At 36.3% G+C, this 19404-nt stretch overlaps 1 protein-coding gene across 6 annotated transcripts in view; it reads right to left on the reverse strand.

Moving 5' to 3' along the window:
- The window catches only part of FOXJ3 (forkhead box J3), a 125843-nt gene that overhangs the window by 16961 nt on the left and 89478 nt on the right, over positions 1-19404 (reverse strand). For 4 of the 6 annotated variants that reach the window (XM_070368262.1, XM_070368264.1, XM_070368263.1 and 1 more), the window contains 3 exons: positions 12388-12441; positions 4292-4420; positions 830-1004 (listed from right to left, as the gene is read on the reverse strand). In XM_070368262.1, coding sequence (XP_070224363.1) covers positions 830-1004; positions 4292-4420; positions 12388-12441 — 358 coding nt within the window. The remainder of the gene's footprint in view (positions 1-829; positions 1005-4291; positions 4421-12387; positions 12442-19404) is intronic. The other 2 variants (XM_070368267.1, XM_070368266.1) reach the window with 1 other exon arrangement.

Raw genomic sequence — 19404 nt, forward strand, 5'->3', positions numbered from 1 at the left:
ATTTATGTATAACATTAACTTTCATAATATTTGTCAGTGATATGTATTAAAATGTAAAGGAAGGGATTTTTGTCTATTTTGTCTACTGCTGTGAACAGGTATACTCTCTGACCTGGAATACAGTTAACCTGCCAAACAAAGCAATGCTTCGATGTTTGAGTTCCCGACAATTTCTGACTGGTGTTCTATGGGCGAATAATGAGACATCTTGATTCTATCATATGACTCTGATTAAACCAGCAGCTGACAGGACATTAATACATAAATGCACCTGGGAAACCCCAACAATAATGCAACAATCTAGTATTTGTTTGAAATATAATACTGCATCTCAACCAGTATCTCTTTTAGCATGAAATCTGATTTAAGTATGTTGTACAAAATAATGACAACTACAATGTTTACTTGTAAGTGTCATACATGAAATCGCAGATTTGGTGCTACCATACTCTAATAGCTATCTCTTTGATAACAGCAGTCAGGACAGAAAAGCAAGGAACATCTACTCTTGTGATGCCACATTTACCACTCAAAACATTTCACATGCTAGACATCACTAACTAATCATGACAGGCCTTCCCATATGCCATAAATGCAGTGTCAGAATTCTTTAACACAGTGCTCCAGGACATCAGTAGTAATCAAATGAGGTAGGCACGCATGACAAGATAGATTTCTTATATATACAGACTATAGTAAAGGCGCAAAAGGCATTCAATCCTTATCATGATGGTAATGTTCTAAGATTAAGGAAAAATAACAGTGTTATCTGAAAATAATTCTTAAAAAGATTTCAATAAAATATTAACAAAAAAGTATTAAAACTCACCTTGTTGACTAAGTGACTGCTCAAAAACTGACTTATAAAGGCTCCGAAATGAGGCACTGAGATCTTCAAAATTATATTCTGAGAAAAGTAACTGTTTGTCTCGCTCTGGAAGGTTGTACTGTGGCTGCTGTTGAGGCGTTAATGACTGAGGAACTGGCTCTGGATGATTTGTCACCTAACAGGAAAAGAAAAAACCTACTAATTTAGTAGCTTTATATCAAAATTGATTTGTTACATAAAATATGTAACTAAAAATACTAGAACTGAAAATAGAATCCAAAGGAATTAACTTCCCTGTCTTTGGCTTTCCTATCATCTATTAAATTGTATACACATAAAGGGCACACCATAAATTATTAACTTGTCTCTTAAAGAATCACAGAAATCTAATCCAATCTCCACATTTCACAGGAGGAGTTACGTATTCAAAGGAATTAAAGGAGATTCCCAAGGTCATAATAAGTGATAAATCAAGCCTGGAACTCTTCCAGTTTCTGTGAAATTTTCATCTCAATTTCCACAGAAGCAATCTCATCTCAAACGCACTATACTCTGAAACTAACATTTCTCATTTGTTTATTCAATTAACCTTTAAGTACTTAATATACTGTGAGTATTGCTGAGTCAGGTTGTATGACACTGCCCAAAGAAACAAGGAACTTCAATTCATCTAACTCTTCATTTGTAGGTAAATTTTTCTTTTTTAAATGAAACTTAGGGGAAATGAGAAGTGAAGGATAAAAGACAAAGGAGATGCTGAGAAAAACAGATCAGGGCCTTGAGCTCTGAAAGGGAAAAAGAGTACCATGAACACTAAAGTAAGAATTATCTCTGAAAATAGCACAACTAGAAATAAAATTAATGAAACATGATCAGCAATATCTCTTAAAGACTGTATCAAGCAGTGACAAACTACCATATGTTTTAGTGTTTTGCAAAATTAAATAAGACATGAGCAGTGACTATAAGTGGGCTTCCCTGGTGGCTCAGATGGTGAAGAATCTGCCTGCAATGCAGGAGACCTGGGTTTGATCCCTGGGTCAGGAAGATCCCCTGGAGAATGGAATGGCAACCCACTCCAGTGTTCTTGCCTGGAGAATCCCATGGACAGAGGAGCCTGTGGGCTACATACTGTCCATGAGGTCGCAAAGAGTCAGATACGACTGAGCAACTTTCACTTTCAGTGACCGTAAGTTTATAGAGCTTTTCAAAATGATACTCACAAGGAGTCTACAATAACCTGAAAAAATATGAATTTTGTGTAGGGCAATGGCTTCACCAACTGGCACTCTGGTGACGTTAAACGTTGTCTCCACACAGGCCATGTAAGCCAGTCTCAATGGCAGAATAATCTAGGCCTTTGAAAATCCTGTGATTACCCCAGAACAAGGGATGATGAGTGGCCTTACAAGCAGCAAATTATTATCTGATATTTTTCATCCATTTTTCTACTTGAAGGAAAGCAGTCCATCTCTCTAACTTGCAGGAATCTGCCAAGAGATGGTTTCTCATCTACCTCCTTGTTCCCAAATGGGGGTGGGGGGGAGGGGTACTTTCTAAGGTACAGCTGCAAGTTGTGTAACAATTTAGGTACAGAATGGAATTTACTCCTCCACAACAGGCACCCATCACTTGCACGGTTTCTCATCTGGTTCCTTTGGTTTAGTGTCATCCTGTGGGACCCAGGGAGCTGACACCATAGTGATCTGGCTTATACAGTATGCATAAGTAACAAAACTGTCACAGTGCATTTAGCCTTACTGTGTCCTTAAAGGCTCAATCTATGGATACGTGATAAGCCCAACCAGAAGCTCACATTGTATTGTTGCTTTAGGAGCTCTTGATGACTGATTATCTTATTAAATGAAGGAGAAAAAAAAAGTAGTCTACAATGTCTAGTTTTTAACAGGGGAGTTTAACCCTCTTACATGTACTGGAATAACAGACCTGTCTGCTCCCACTTCTGTCACCTGTTTCTATAAAGGCTTCTTTTTCTTCTTATATTCTGTAATACCAAATTCTGTGTTCTTTGATTTCATTTCACAATTGTCTACTCTAATTATTTTAAAACAACTTAAAATTATTAAATCTTTGCTGAGTTTGCGTCAATGCTCCCAATCAATACTAGTCCTTTTCTATCATGACTTCATCATTACTGAGTTAATTCACCACCCAATCAGCTAAATATGTAACTTTTTTTCAGGAAGCGTGCATGAAAACAAGGGTAGGATGCTTTCCAAACTCTGTATTAAAGAATTAATGTCTTTTTTTGACTTCACAACTGAATGACAATTTGGTGGGCATAGTATTTGTAATTCTCAATCTATACCCTCAACACTCTGTATAAAAGTGTTCCATTATCTTTTGGCATTTAGTATTATGGAAGAAAAGTATGATTTGTGTTTCTCTGTATGCACCTTATTTCTTTTGCTAGAGTATCTATGATTACTTCATTTAAAAATTTGTCATGATGTGTCTAGATAGTTTTTTCCATTTACTTTTCTTAGAGCTCATTAACCCTTTTATTCTTTCTTTCTTTTGAAAACTGCTCTGTACCAACTATTTGGGGACACCTATAATTTGCAGTTCTCCATACCTACTGCATTCTTTTACATAATTGTTATTCTTTTATCTGTTTTTTTCTGCGTTCTTGAAAAATATTTTTCCCCTAGAGCACTGTTAGTGGTTTTCAGTCATCTTTTTTCCTACATTCAATGTGAACTGTACAAGTTTTTGTTTCCCTCTTCTTATTTTTTAAATTCGGGTCCCCTCTGTCCCTTTTACGTTTTCCCTGTGTAGGCTTTTATCTATTTATTCATCTTGGAACAGAGAGTGATTTGATGAGATCAAATTTGTACCATGAACAGTGTGGCTGGTGTGTGACTCTCCTGGGCTTCTGTCTACTGGGGAAGATAGTTTCAAGATGACTTGAAAAGAAGTATCAGATAACAAGGGTCAGCATAGGAACAAGAAGACTCACACAGGTCCCTTTATAGCATACCTTAGTTTTCTAGACCCAATCTAAAAATACAAGACTGGTAAGCAACTGGGTACCAGGTCATCCTAACTTTTGGGGTTTGTAGAATCCTATTCTCAGATCCACTTCTGGGAAACAAGGTGATATACATATCCTCTAAGCACTTTTAACCAAGGGCTATAAAATACCATCAAACACAGCTTTAGAAAAGTAAAGTGAAAATTCTTTTCCTATTCCAATTGTTTTTCACTTGGACATGGAACAGATTAAGTAGACCAAAATATATAACATAGTACAACAATATGTTTGTATCTAACTTGCTAAGGTATAATAAAAATCTGTTTTACTTATCTAAGCTAATGATCATGAACTGACCAATGAGAAATATACATATTCACTTTTTATTTGCATTATCAATTACATTTTGTTCAGTTTTAAGCACTAAATGAGTACTCAACAAAGGAGTTAACTTCACTAAGACTTACCGGTGTGTAACTATGCACACTTCCAACACTGTTCAAATTAACGGATGCCAAACTCTGATCTGAGAGACTGTTGTTAAGGCTACTGCGTGGGCTATCACTACCATCCTGATCAGTGTTGTACAATGTTACCTACAATGAAAAGAACAGCAACATTTGAATGAGCAATTCCCACTATAAAAATTACATTTTAAACAACTCTACAAAAATACAACTAACCGGGACTATGGAAGGAAGGCAAAATATTACTGGTCTTTCCTTTGGTGTGATCTGTGCTCTATACTCACTAATTCCATGTTCACCACAAAATACTTTCAAACTGAAGGATAGATCCCATCTAGAGGTACATAAATTCAACTTTCTAAATGGTACAATTAGTTCATCAACATTTAATAAGGGGATTATAATAGATTTTTATTGTTAAATATTTCTATAATGCATAAACTTATTTTTACTCAAGCTTTAAGCAAAACTGATCTTTCCTTCTTTCAAAATCTTAGGCATCAAAAAAAGAATACAAAAACCAGAATTTAGGCATCATGGTGTTTATAATACTGAAAAGCAGAAACTTAACTATCCAACGTATTTGCACAATCAATAAATATGTGATCTGATTTTAAAATAATATGCTAACATGTACATTAGATATGAAAGAACTATGTATCAAACTGTTATCGATGGTTAACTGGTAGGCAGCTGGGTATCCCTTAAGACTTTCATCACTGATGGTATATGTTTTTACAATGCTTAAGTCTGTATATAATATGCATTATCATTTTTAATTAGAAATAAGAACAAAAAGATATTTTTAAAAGAGGAAATTAGCCCAACTACCCTTTAAAGTTCTATTCATCTGCTACTACTTTCCTTTCTGTGCTCCTGCTTTCGTGGGAACCATTACTCCTGTACTGGCAGGCAGTAACTCCAGTGCCACCTAGGAAGCCCTCATTTGATTTTATGGGCTAATTAATTCTTGTTAAATGAAAAATATATATATATACTTATTTGGCTGTGCAGGGTCTTAGCTGCAGTATGTAGGATCTTCAATCTTTAACATGGCATGCGGTACCTCCCTGATCACAGACCAAATCTGGGCCCCTGGTATTGGGAGTTCAGAGTCTTAGCCACTTCCCCAAATGTTTCTCCAACAGTAGACTGTTAGCAACTTGAGTTCCCCCCAAAATAAGTGTAAGCATTACACTTATGCTCTCTACTCAGTATACAAATAATAATACTTGCTGAATTTAATGACCAATTGATCTATCACCACTCTTCTGTCTAAACTAAAAATGGTGTCAAGCCCAATGTTCATCTGTCAAAAGCTGAAAGTGAAGGTCGTTCAGTCATGTCCGACTCTTTGTGACCCCATGGATTGTAGCCTGCCAGGTTCCTCTGTCCCTGGAATTCTTCAGGCAAGAATACTGGAGTGGGTAGCTGTTCCCTTCTCCATGGGATCTTTCCAACCCAGGGACTGAACCCAGGTCTCCCACAATGCAGGTGGATTCTTTACCTTATGAGCCACCAGGGAAGCCCAAGAAAACTTAAGTGGGTAGCCTATCCCTTCTCCAGGGGATCTTCCTGACCCAGAGATTGAACTGGGGTCTCCTGCATTGCAGGTGGATTTCCTACCAGCTGAGCTACCAGGGAGGTGAGGCATATATGCCTCTATATTTCAAGTAAAACCAAACTGTCTCACCTTCACATCAGCTAGGAATAATTATGTGTCTACGAACTAATTAAAGTGGATAAGGGAAAATGAGAGGAAATAAAACTATGGCAAAGATTTTTCTGGTATTTCCAGTATAAATTTCATTTTTTAAAAAAATCAACCTTACAGGCTCTTAAACAATAAAATATCAACAAATTACAACCATCCTTTCTATAGTCCTTCTGTTGGCTGCTCATTCTCTCCTGTCTATGCTGTTACCTATTACTCAAGCCAGAAATACTTCCCATCATCTTAGACAAATCCTCACAACTAAGGAAGATAAGATTTACTAAAATGTAACATAGAGTAAATATACAAATTATAGTTTGTTAATTAAAAAATGGGCATATTCATAGAATCATACTCATGTAATCAACAGTTCTCAAACTCTGATCATAGAAGCATTTTACAGTCTTAAAAATTAAGCAGTCAACAAGTTTTTGATATATTTATCAATAACTGGCGTATCAGAAATTAACAATTTTAAGTATTTATTAATCTAAAAATAATAATCACAAACTCAACTATATAACATAAAAAAATTTTCTCTCAATAAATAAGTAAAATTAGAAGGGTGTCACTGTTTCACATTTTTGTAAATCTCAAACCCTGGCTTAAAGGGAGAACAGCTAGATTCTCATATCTGCTTCTACGTTCCATTTGTTGCAATATGTTGTTCAGGTGGAAGGATAGGAAGAAAACCCGGCATCACACACACACACATATGGAAAAGGGAAGAATATTTTAATAGCTTTTTCAGATAACTTTAGTCTTTTTTGATACGACACTAAAATACAACAAATGGCGATTTTTAAAAGATTAGTTGCAATGGAGAACCTGAAACCACATGAATAAATTATCATACTCTTCTGCATTATAATCCACTTTCCACTTTGTATTCTGAATGCATCATTTATGATTTTATAACACTATACATTGATCATTTGAAAAATACTGTTCACGAAGCTTTGCAGATCTTCCAAATACTGACGTATTTCAAAACATCACACTTGTTAACATCACCAATAATCTCACTGGAAAAGACTGTGAAGTTATCAGACTCACTGCAGTGGATACAAGTTTTCCAAACTTATGTGTTTTGCTTAAAAGCTCAACTTTTACTATTGGCAAGAGACACTGTTAATTGTTTTCCTTGAAGTGAGAGGCTTATTCATTTTCAAGAAAATATCTGCCAAGTACTCAAATCTGAGTAATAGTGTCAGTTGGTCTTTCAAGTAAAATCACATCTCCATTAACAGAGCAGCTAGTTCAACATGAATGCTCTTCCTTGAAGCCATCACACCGTGTTTTACGCATACTTCTCACTTCACTGCTGCTGCTGCTAAGTCGCTTCAGTCGTGTCCGACTCTGTGCGACCCCACAGACGGCAGCCCACCAGGCTCCCCCGTCCCTGGGATTCTCTAGGCAAGAACACTGGAGTGGGTTGCCATTTCCTTCTCCAATGCATGAAAGTGAAAAGTGAAAGTGAAGTCACTCAGTCGTGTCCGACTCTTAGTGACCCCATGGACTGCAGCTTCACTGCACACTCTTAAAAAGATATGTACTCAAAGGTCATACTTTAATAAAATTATTTTTCCTGCATCACCAAGGATATTCTGAGGTAAAACGTTATGTCCCCCCACAATCTGAAGGGTGTGTGGCTGTGAAGAATACAGTGAGTACTAGCACAGTCAGTACTGCCTTGCCTTGCGCTGATGTTTACCTGTATTGCTCCTGCTACATCCATGAAAACACAAAAACAAAGAAAAAGGCAAGTAATATTTTAGTATTATCATGGAATCCCAAAAAGAGTACTTGTTAGTCAGGTGTCCACAGATCACAGAACTACTGACATAGAACATACTGGCACACCAAAGACCTGCTCATAAACTCCCCCAATCATCATTCACCAGCCAGTCATTAGTTATCCACATTATCTCCTGTTACAGGTAACCTTTATACAGACAGCTACCATTAATGATTAGTTTCATACTATGTATATATCCTTTTCTATCCTTTTGCAGCAAATTTAGCTCAAGGATTACATAAGCTTTGTTTCATACAGCATTAGTATCAGCTCTTAATCTTTATTACTTCCTTCATTCCATTTTTAAAAATTTGGGGTTTTTTTCACACAATTGAGAACTTTATATTAAGGTCTCTGATCCATCTGAAATTGATTTTTGTGAACAAAAAATCTCACTTTACTACTGATTCAGCATCATTTGTTGAAAGACATCACTGAACTCTGTTCCATAAGTCTGTCTGTCTGTTCTTATGCTAATATTACACTTTCAATTATTATAGCTTTACTCTTGATATCTGGAAGTATAAATCCTCTTTTACCTTTATCTTCAATATTTTCTTCAATTACTGTTTCCCATCTGGAGTCTCATTTATATTTCAAAATTAGCTGTTCATTTTCTACTAACTTCCTTTTCCTAAAAAAAGCATTGTGGAATTTTGACTCGGATATTAAATCTACTGACTTCTTTACAATAATCTTCTTTACAAAAACTACATATCTACTAATTTATACCCTTTATTCTCTTAGGAATTCTTTATAGTTTTTTTTGTCTTGCATTCAATCCTAGATATCTGAGATATTGTGGGCTTGGTTTCAGACCACTGCAATAAAGAAAGTATCAAAATAAAGTGAGTCACACCATTTTTTTGGCTTCCTAGTACATAAAAAAGTCATGTTTACACTGTACTAATTCTATGAAGTGTGTTAACAGCATTATGTCTAAAGGAACAATGTACATACCTTAATTTAAAAGTACTTTATTAGCTCAAACAAAAACAAAAAAAAACTAACCATCAGCTGACAACACAGTGTTGCCAGAAAACTTCAATTTGTAAAAAGTGCAGTATCTGGGCAGGGTAATACAGCAAAGCACAATAAAACAAGGTATCTCTATACCTGATGCTTTTGAATGCTAATGTAAGCATTATCTTCCAAATTTTGTTTTCTGTCTATGGCTAATACAAAGAAATACGAATGACTTCCAAAATCCAACAATGATCTAATATTGACACTTTTGTAAATTCATTTTTTAATTCTAAGAGTTTATCTATAGATTCTTTTGAGTTTTCCGTATGAACAATCATGTCATCTGTGAGTGACAGCTTTACTTCTGACTTCCTGAATTTTAAACTTTTTCTTTTTTCGTAACTAATTTCTACTCTCCTTGCCTGAACACTATGACTGTCATATATTTTACTTTTATGTGTTACAAATCCACAATTTGTTTTTGGAATTTTTGCTTTACATAGTTATCTCTTAAACAGATTGACTCCGGGTCATAACTTCAGTTAATACTCTGTGTTATGACTCCAGTCATAATGACTGGACCACCAGGGAGGTCTCCCATCTAGCTTATTTTTCAACTCAAACATAATTTTTCCCTAAACATAAATTTTATCCCTAAAGATTTTGATTTGGGTTTTTAAAATGTCTTCCAAGTGTCTATATACATATTCAACCTGAACTTCCATAAAATATAATAACAGTTCCCACTAACTCCTAGCCTCAGGCTTTATTGAGATATAACTGACATATGACATTGTGTAAGTTTAAGGTGTAGTTTGATATATATTACAAAATCACTACCATCACAACGTTAGCTAACAACTCCATCACCTCACAGGATCATCATTCCTTTTAATGGCAAGAACATTTAAGATCTAATTTCCCAGAAACTTTTCTGTATATAACAGTGCTGTATTACCATGCATGTAATCACAAAGCTATATATTAGATTTCTAAAACTTTATCATCTTATAACAAAAAAAAAAAACTCCCTGTGACCATATCCCCATTTCTCCCCACCCCCTAGGCCCACAGTAACCACCATTCTATTCTGTTTTTCTGAGTCTGGCCTTTCAAGACTCCACATACAAGTAATATCATCATATAGTATTTTCTTTCTCTACCTGACTTATTTCACTAAGCATAAGCCTTCAAGGTCCATCCATTTTGTCACCAATAGCAGGATTTCTGTCTCATGGCTGAGCATTATTCCATTATAAATTATGTACCACATTTTCTTTATCCATTCATCTGCTGACGGACACTTTTAGGTTAGTCCATGTCTTGGCTCATGGTAACTGGTTTAACGTTCTCTTCTACTAGTTCTATCATGCGTGACATTTCTGGGTCAGTTCTGAGTGACTGGTAATTCTCATTAGGGACTGTTTTTTACTGCTTTTTTGACGGCCTTTTTATTGAATGCTGGACTACTGTGAATTTACATTATTAAGTGCTATATTTTTATATTCCTATAAATGTTCTTGGGCTTTATTCTGGGACACAGTTAAATTATCTGACAACAGGAATGAAATATGGTTACAAGCTATATCATGGATGAACTCTGAAAATGTATTTAGTGAAAGAAGTTGGACATAAAAGGCCATATATTCTGCAATTCCACTTATATGAAAGGTCCAGAATATGCAAATACAGTTTTAGAAGATGTATTAATGGTTACCAGGGGATGGAGGAGATGGGAAATGAATGATAAGGGGTATGGAATTTTCTTTTGGGAGTAATGAAAATGTTCTGGAACTAGATAATAATTAATGGTCGTACAACCTTATGGATATACCAAAAACCACTGACTGTAAACTTTAAAAGGGTGAATTTATGGGCTTTGAATTGTATTTGGGGAAAAAAAAATTAATTTGAAAAAGGCTATTACTTTAAAACAGTTTGAGCCTTCTGGGTTTTTCTTTTAAAGTGTATAAGTAGGACCAGATCAGTATTTTAAACTAGGGCCAATTTTGTTCCATTACGAGGGCAAAAGACTGAATTACAAAGCATCTCACTGTGGTGGGAACAGTAATTACTTCTGGCCCATTGAATGTCAATGACTGCCGACACCAATACTTTCAGGTGGTTCTTTCCTCAGTCTCAATAATTACCTTCAAATACCCAGTTAATAGGGCTTCCCTGGTGGCTCAGACAGTAAAGCGTCTGCCCGCAATGTGGGAGACCCGAGACCCAAGTTCAATCCCTGGGTTGGGAAGATCCCCTGGAGAAGGAAATGGCAACCCACTCCAGTACTCTTGCCTGGAAAACTTCCATGGACTGTGGAGCCTGGTACGCGACAGTCCGGAAGACTCAAGAGGAACCCTCTGTGTAACTCTGAAATTCCTCTCTGTGCAGCTCTCTCCTCTGACATGCCGCCCTGGCAACGCCAGCCACCAAGTTCTCCTGGTTCTAGTTCCAGTTTGTGTCCTGGAAACTTTCTCCAGGCAGTAATCTAGTAAGTACAACCACAGGACTCACTTTGTTCACCATTTCTCAGGGGATAACTGTCTTTATGACCCAATCTCTTGAAAACCATTGTTTGATATACATTGTCTATTTTTTCAGTTGTCTGAAGTAACAAATTAAGTCTAGACCCTGCTCTTCCACCTTGGCTAGAAACAAATTATCTACTTTATTAATCTTTTATAAAGAAGTGAATGTCTGTTTGTTGACTCAGGCTTCAGTACACCTGCTTTCTATTTCACTGACCTCTATTTTTATGTCCTCCTCCTTAGAATTTATTTTGCTCTTCTTTTTCTAGATGCTTAAACTGTTAACATTCCATCTTTATTGTATTCTACTACATGCAATTGAGGCTAATATTTTGTGCTCTACAGGCTTTGATATTTCATATTTCTGTTCTTCATCAATCCAACTATTTTCTAATTTCTGTAATGACTCTTCCTTGATCCACGGGTTGTGTAACTATATTGCTTATTTTGCAAACTTTGGGTGATTTTCTCATTACGTCCTTGCTATTATCTCTACCTTTAATTCCACTGCATTTGAAAATACTCACTGTATGTTGTTGGTTTCTGAAATTTGCTGAGAATCACTTTAATGCTCTAGCACAAGTCAGTATAACATGATCAATTCTGGTAATTATTCCATGCATACGTTAAAAAAAAAGTCTATTCTACAACCGTTGGATAAGACATTCTATATATCAGTTGAGTCAAATTTCCTAATTTTGTAGTTCAATTCTTTTAAATATCTTGAATAGGATTTGTCTGATTTTTGTGTTTTGGTATTGATCTGCTGTTTTATGATTTCTAGAGACATGTTATGGAGAAGGAAATCGCAACCCACTCCAGTACTCTTGCCTGGAAAATCCCATGGATGGAGGACCTTGGTAAGGCTGCAGTCCATGGGGTCACTAAGAGTCGGACACAACTGAGCAACTTCACTTTCACTTTCATGCATTGGAGAAGGAAATGGCAACCCACTCCAGTATTCTTGGAGATTCCTGGAGAATCCCAAGGACAGAGGAGCCTGATGGGCTGCCGTCTATAGGGTCGCACAGAATTGGACACAACTGAAGCAACTAAGCAGCAGCAGCAGAGACATGTTAAAACCCACCTCACTGGTCAAAGATCCATCCGTTTCTTCTTTCAGTCCTGCCAGGTTCTGAGGCTGTTATTAAGCATATGCAAATTTAGTAGTGTTACAGTTAATTACTGAAATGGTCCTTTTCCAAAAATAAATCTTTGTTTTTAGTGACGTGTCTTCTTTCTTTTACAATTTATCTTGTATAAGTAGAACATAGTTTAATTTTTGTATTTCCATCCAGTCTGACAATTTTAGCATTTTAAAAAAATTGAAGTTATTTAATTTTCAATGTTGTATTAGTTTCTGGTGTGCAGCAAAGTGATTGTTATACACACACACACATATATGCTTCTTCACATTCTTTTTCATTATACTTTACTATAGGGTATTGAATATAGTTCCCTGAGCTTTACAGTAAGATCTTGTTGTTTATTTACTTTATATATAGTAGTGTATATCTGCTAATTCAAAACTCTTGTTTTATCCCTTCCCCACTCTCTTTTCACTTCGGTAACCATAACTTTTTCACATTTGTCAGTCTGTTTCAAATACGTTCATTTATGTCGTATCTTAGACTCCACATGTAAGTGATATCATAGGATTCTTGTCTAGAACTTTCTGACTTACTTCACTTGGCACGATAACTTCTAGGTCCACCCATGTTGCTGCAAATGGCATTATTTCATTCTTTTTTACAACTGAGTAGTATTTCACTGTATATACATACCACATCTTCTTTATCCATTCCTCTGTCAATGGACATTTAGGTTGCTTCCAGGTTTTGGCTATTGTAAACAGTCAATGAACGAATACTGGAGTGCATGTATCCTTTTGGATCACATTCTTCTCCAGATATATGCCTAGGAGTGGGATTGCAGGGTCACATGGTAGCTCTATTTTCAGTTTTTAAGGAACCTCTATACTTTTCTCCATAGTAGCTGTACAAATTTACATTCCCACCATCAGTGTACAAGAGTTCCCTTCTCTCTACCCTTCTCCAGCAATTACTGTTTGTGAAATTTTGATGGTGTGAAGTGATATCTCATTGTAGTTCTGATTCACATTTCTCTAGTAATTAGCAACGTTGAACATCTTTTCATGTGCCTAATGTCCATCTGTATGCCTTCTTTGGAGAAATGTCTATTTAGGTCTTCTGTCCATTTTTTGAGTGGGTTGTTTTGATGCTGTTGAGTGTCATGAGCTCTTTGTAAATTTTGGAGACTAATCCCTTATCTGTCACATCATTTGCAAATATTTTCTCCCAATCTGTGGGTTGTCTTTACGGTTTATTTATTGTTTGCTGTGCAAAAGCTCCTGAGTGTAAGTAGGTCCCATTTGTTTCCTTTTGTTTTTATTTCCATTATACTGGGAGATGGAATGAAAAATATATTGCTGTGATTTATGTCAGAGAGTGTTCTGCCTATGTTTTCCTCTAATTTTATAGCATCCAGTCTTACAAATAGGTGTTTAATCCATTTTGAGCTTATTTTTCTGTATGGAGTTAAAGAATGATCTAATTTCATTGTTTTACATGTAGCTGTCCAGTTTCCCCAGCACCATTTGTTTGTTGTATAGTCTTGCCTCCTCTGTCACAGATTAATTGACCACAGGTGCAAAGGTTTATTTCTGGGTTTTCTATCCTATTCCATTGATCTATATTTCTATTTTTGTCCCAGTACAATATTATTTTGATTAATTAACTTTGTAGTATAATCTGAGTCAAGGAGCTTGATTCCTCCAGTTCCGTTTTTCTTTCTCAAGACAGGGCAAGTGTCCTTAATTTCATGTCTGCAGTCACCATCTGCAGTGATTTTGGAGTTCCCCAAAATACAATCTGTCACTGCTTCCAGTTTCCCCCCATCTATTTGCCATGAAGTGATGGAACCAGATGCCATGATCTTAGTTTCTTTATTGTTGAGTTTCAAGTGAGTTTTTTCACTCTCCTCTCTCACTCTCATGAAGAGGCTCTTCAGTTCCTCTTCCCTTTCTGTCATTGCTCAAGAGATTATCTTTTCTCAATTGTGTATTCTTGCCTCCTTCAGTTCAGTTCAGTTGCTCAGTTGTCTCCAACTCTTTGCGACCCCATGAATCGAAGCACGCCAGGCCTCCCTGTCCATCACCAACTCCCAGAGTTCACTCAGACTCACGTCCATCGAGTCAGTGATGCCATCCAGCCATCTCATCCTCTGTCATCCCCTTCTCCTCCTGCCCCCAATCCCTCCCAGCATCAGAGTCTTTTCCAATGAGTCAACTCTTCGCATGAGGTGGCCAAAGTACTGGAGTTTCAGCTTTAGCATCATTCCTTCCAAAGAAATCCCAGGGCTGATCTTCAGAATGGACTGGTTGGATCTCCTTGCAGTCCAAGGGACTCTCAAGAGTCTTCTCCAACACCACACTTCAAAAGCATCAATTCTTCGGCACTCAGCTTTCTTCACAGTCCAACTCTCACATCCATACATGACCACTGAAAAAACCATAGCCTTGACTAGATGGACCTTTGTGATTAATTGACTATGGTGGGTGGATTTATTTCTGGGCTCTGTATTCCGTTCCACTGATCCATATGTATGTTTTTCTGTCAATATCATGCTGTTTTGATTACAACAGCTTTGCAGTATTGTCTGAAGTCTGGGAAGGTTATGCTTCTAGCTTTGTTCTTTTTCCTCAGGTTTACTTTGGCAATTCTGTTTCTTTTATGGTTCCACATAAAGTTTAGGATTATTCTAGTTCTGTGGAAAACATCATGGGTAATTTTATAGGGATCACATTAAGTGTGTAGACTGCTTTGAATAGTATAGCGATTTTAAAAATATACTGCATATACTGATCCATTCTTGTGACCCTGAGATGAATCCGACTTGATCATAGTATCATCCTCAGCTTAGCAATGTCCAACTCTTTCACAATCAGGGACTGTAGCTCGCCTGACTTCTCTTTCCATGGGATTATCCTGGCAAGAATACTGGAGTGGGTAGCTATTTCCTTCTCTAGGGGATCTTCCCAATCCAGATAAAAACACACGTCTCCTGTGGCTCCTGCATTGGCAAGCAGATTCTGAGCCACCTAAGAATTTTTATGTATTCTTCGATTTGGCTTGCTAATATTTTGTTGAGAATTTTTGCATCTATATGAATCAAAGATATTGTCCTGTAATTTTTTTGTTATTGTCTATGTCTGTTTTTGGTATCACAGTGATAAGAGCTTCATAGAATGACTTTAGAAGAGTTCTCCCCCCGCCTTTTCAATCTTTTGGAAGAGTCTGAGAAGGACTGGTATAAATTCTTGGTATGGTTGGTAGCTTTCTTCAGTGAAGCCATCTGGTCCTAGACTGTTGTCTGCAGTGAGTTTCTCTTTTTTTTTTACAGATTCTATTTCACTTCTGGTGTATTATGTATTTCTTCTTGATTCAGTTTTGGTAGGGTGTATTTTTCTAGAAACTTGTCCATTTCTTAGTATAGTTCAAAGTATTCTCTTATGGGTTTTTGTGTTTTTGCAGTATCAGTTATTACTTCTCTTTCACTTCTTACTTTGTTTGGGTCCTCTCTTCTGCTTGGTGAGCCTGGCCAGAAGTTTATTCATATTGTCTACCCTTTCACAGAACCAGTTCTTGGTTTTATTTATTTTTTCCTATTTTTTTAAAAAATTTCTATTTACTATTTCTTTCTTTCTGCTGACTTTAGGTTTTGTTTATTCTTTTCCTAATTCTTTTGGGTGGTAGGTTGTTTGACACTTTTCTTATTTTTCTGAGGAACGCCTATATCACTATGAACTTCCCTCTAAGAACTGCTTTGCTGCATCCCATTGATTTTGTATGGTTGTTTGTCATTTGTCTCAAGGTATTTTAAATTTCTTTGATTTCATTGTGGATGCACTGGTTGTTTAGCTGCCATGTAATCTTTTTTTTCTTTTCTCATTTCTCTTTCTACAGTTGATTTCTAGTTTCATGCTATTGTGGTCAGAAAAGATTCTTTGGCTTTTAAATTGAATATTCAGTGCATTTACATTTAACATATTTCCTAATGCAATTAGATTTAAATACTATTTATTCTCCTGTGTTCCCATTTCTTCTCTGTTCATTTTTTTCTCCTTTCTTGGATACTTTGGATTAATCAAGGATTTATTATTTTTCCTTACTTGGTAATATTCTTTTACTATTCTTGTAGTAAGCTAGACCAGTGGTTTATAAGGTAAGCAACCTGAACCAATACAAGACCAATACCTGAGAACTTCAAAGAAATGCAGTTTTTCAGATCTCAATCCAGACTAAGAGAATCAGAAATTCTCAGAGTAGGGCCCAGGAATCTGAGTTTTTAACAAGCCTTCCTAGTTATTCTGATATATACTGAAGTATTAAGAATCAGTACCCTCTATTTTGCTACACGTCTTTGAATTAGTACTTTTACTACTTGCCACACAATGTGAAGACATTAAGTACATGCATTTCCTGTCTTACCCTAGTACTGTCATGTACTTTTTAACTTCTGCAAGCATTTTAGACTCCAAATCATTGTGTTATACAACAGCACTGCTATTGTTTTAATCACTGAATACATATTTCTATTTACTGACATACATATTCTTTTGGTTTTCTTCATTCTTTTCTGCACAGGGCAATTTTCCTTCTATGTGAAAAATTAACCTCCTTTAATTTTTTTAATATGGGTGAACTAGTAACATTCCCTCACATTTTGTTTCTGTAAAAGACTATTTTTTAACCCTTTTTCATAGAAATTCTAATTTGAGAATTCTGGGTTAGCAGGTATTTCCTTTCAGCACTACAAAAAGTTCATTCTGGTGGTCTTTTATCATTTCTATTCAGAATTCAGTGTGTTTCTTTAAAGTTGCCTGTTATTTTCCTGATTTTAAGTTGGTTTTTTTTTTAATTCTTGTTTTTCTGTAGTTTGATTTTTATTTGCCTAATAGTGATTTCTTTTAATTGGTCTTTCCTGAGCTTCTCAGGACTTCTTGAATCTGTACTGTGTTATCTTTTATCAGTCTTAAAAAATTAAAACACTGCTTCTTCTCTATTTCCTTTTCTTCTCCTCTGGAACCCTAATGGCAAGTTCAGTAGAGCTTTTCCCGATATCCCATTTATCTCCTAAATTTTATGAATTGTCCAGGATTTTCCATCATGCGTCAGTATGCATATCTTGTACTATCTTCCAGTTCACTGATTCTCTCCTCTGGTGGGTCTAATCTTCTCTTAAACCCATCCATTGAATTCTTAATTTCAGTTGTTATACTTCTTAGTTCTCTTGATTCTTCCACACAGATTCCAATTAAGTTTTCTATAATTTGCCTATTTTCTTCAACATATTAGTCACAGTTATTTAAAAATCAGTATCTAGATCACTTGTGGATACTGTGATATCCTTTGTCTTTCCCCTGTCTTGGCATTTAATTATTTGGTCTTGTTTCCTGGAATGTCTGACAATTCTTTCCTGAAAATGAGACCTTACTTATGAAAACTTGAAAAAGCTGAGGATATGTTATCTTCCAGAAAGAATTTAGTTTCCTTTTGGCAAGTAGATTAGCATACCACGCTAATAACAGTTTGAAACTGGTGTTATTTTTGGTTTGCTCTTACTCATAGAATATAATCTTTCTGAATTATCGATCTGAAATACTGGGGTGATTACCATAGCTCCCTTCTGGAAGAACTACAATTTTTGTTCCCCCTTCTCTGTGAGACTGCTGAATCCTGGCTAGTGCCAGCTCTACCTGATTTGTCTGTGTCCGAGTCCAAGCACACACAGGTTAGTGGTCAGCAAAAGCCTTAAGTGGATACTGCTTGCTAAAAGTTGAGGTTCACTTTTGAGATTCCTCAGGATAATGGTCCTTAAGCCCTGGCTCTTTGGCAACCTCAAACTTCAGCTTTTGCCTCCCTAGCTCAATGACTGCTCAAGGTTTGCAGTTTTCTGTTCAGCCCCTATGCCATGCACTGAGAAGTGGGAAACGTCCCAAAGGAAAATATGTATAGCTTATCTCAGTGTGCTACCCTTTTTATTGAGATTTTCACTTCTGAAATTCTATCTTTTTCTCCAATGCCTCTCCCCTCTTTTTAACTGGTAGGCAGGGGGTGGGGGATGGAGTGGTAATTTTATATAGATAGGGAGAAGGGTTAATCTGATACTAGCTATTCTATCATATCTGAAAGTAGAAGTCCAAAAACTCCAGCTAATAGTCATGAAGTCTCAGCATTATTATTTTCTAATTGTTTCCTAATAGCCACAACTTCCATGTTTAGAACTCAGTATCTCCTACTTGGACCACTGCAAAGAACAGTACTGGATACTTCTGATTCCAGCCCATAGATTTCACCAGAAATACTCAAGTCTAGCTGGCTACCCTCAGGGATGATTTTTTAAAGTACAGGTTTCTGGGTCCTCTCCATAAAGATAAAGTAATTGATTTGGTAGGGCTGCAATGGAATCTAGGAATTACTACCATCACCAAACAAACATACACACTAACATACTCACCCCTCTCCTAAGTGATTCTGGTGCCATCAGCCTGTATATTGTTATCTGACAAAAATTATTACTCTTTATCTCAGCTGCAAGTTCCCTATCTAAATTAGAAATCTGACTCTGATATAACCTGTCTTCTGTTAGTCCATTAACTTTAACAAATAGAAAGATACTACATATAGCAATTGAGTATGTGTATGTGTTTGTGTTTATGTAGGTGCACAAGAGAGTACAAGCATGAGAGATAAAAAAACAGAGCAAGTGAAAACAAGGGAAACAAGAGGAGAGGGTAAAAGCAAGACTGACAGATTATATGAGTACAAGTGTGGGAAATATACATCCTCAAGGTGCCCATCATGGTCCAGTAAGGAGGAAACAAATGCACAGAACTGAGTTACTTCATGAACCTCCCACAGCCTTTATAGGGTTTTGAGATATGAAGTTAAGAAATTACCTTCATTTCAAATATCTCTTGATACAAAGAGATATTTGTATCCCACTAGGTATACTTGGAGAAGGCAATGGCACCCCATTCCAGTACTCTTGCCTGGAAACTCCCATGGACAGAGAAGCCTGG

The sequence above is a fragment of the Bos mutus genome, chromosome 3 (genome assembly GCF_027580195.1).
Source record: "Bos mutus isolate GX-2022 chromosome 3, NWIPB_WYAK_1.1, whole genome shotgun sequence".
NCBI classification, from domain to species: Eukaryota; Metazoa; Chordata; class Mammalia; order Artiodactyla; family Bovidae; genus Bos; species Bos mutus.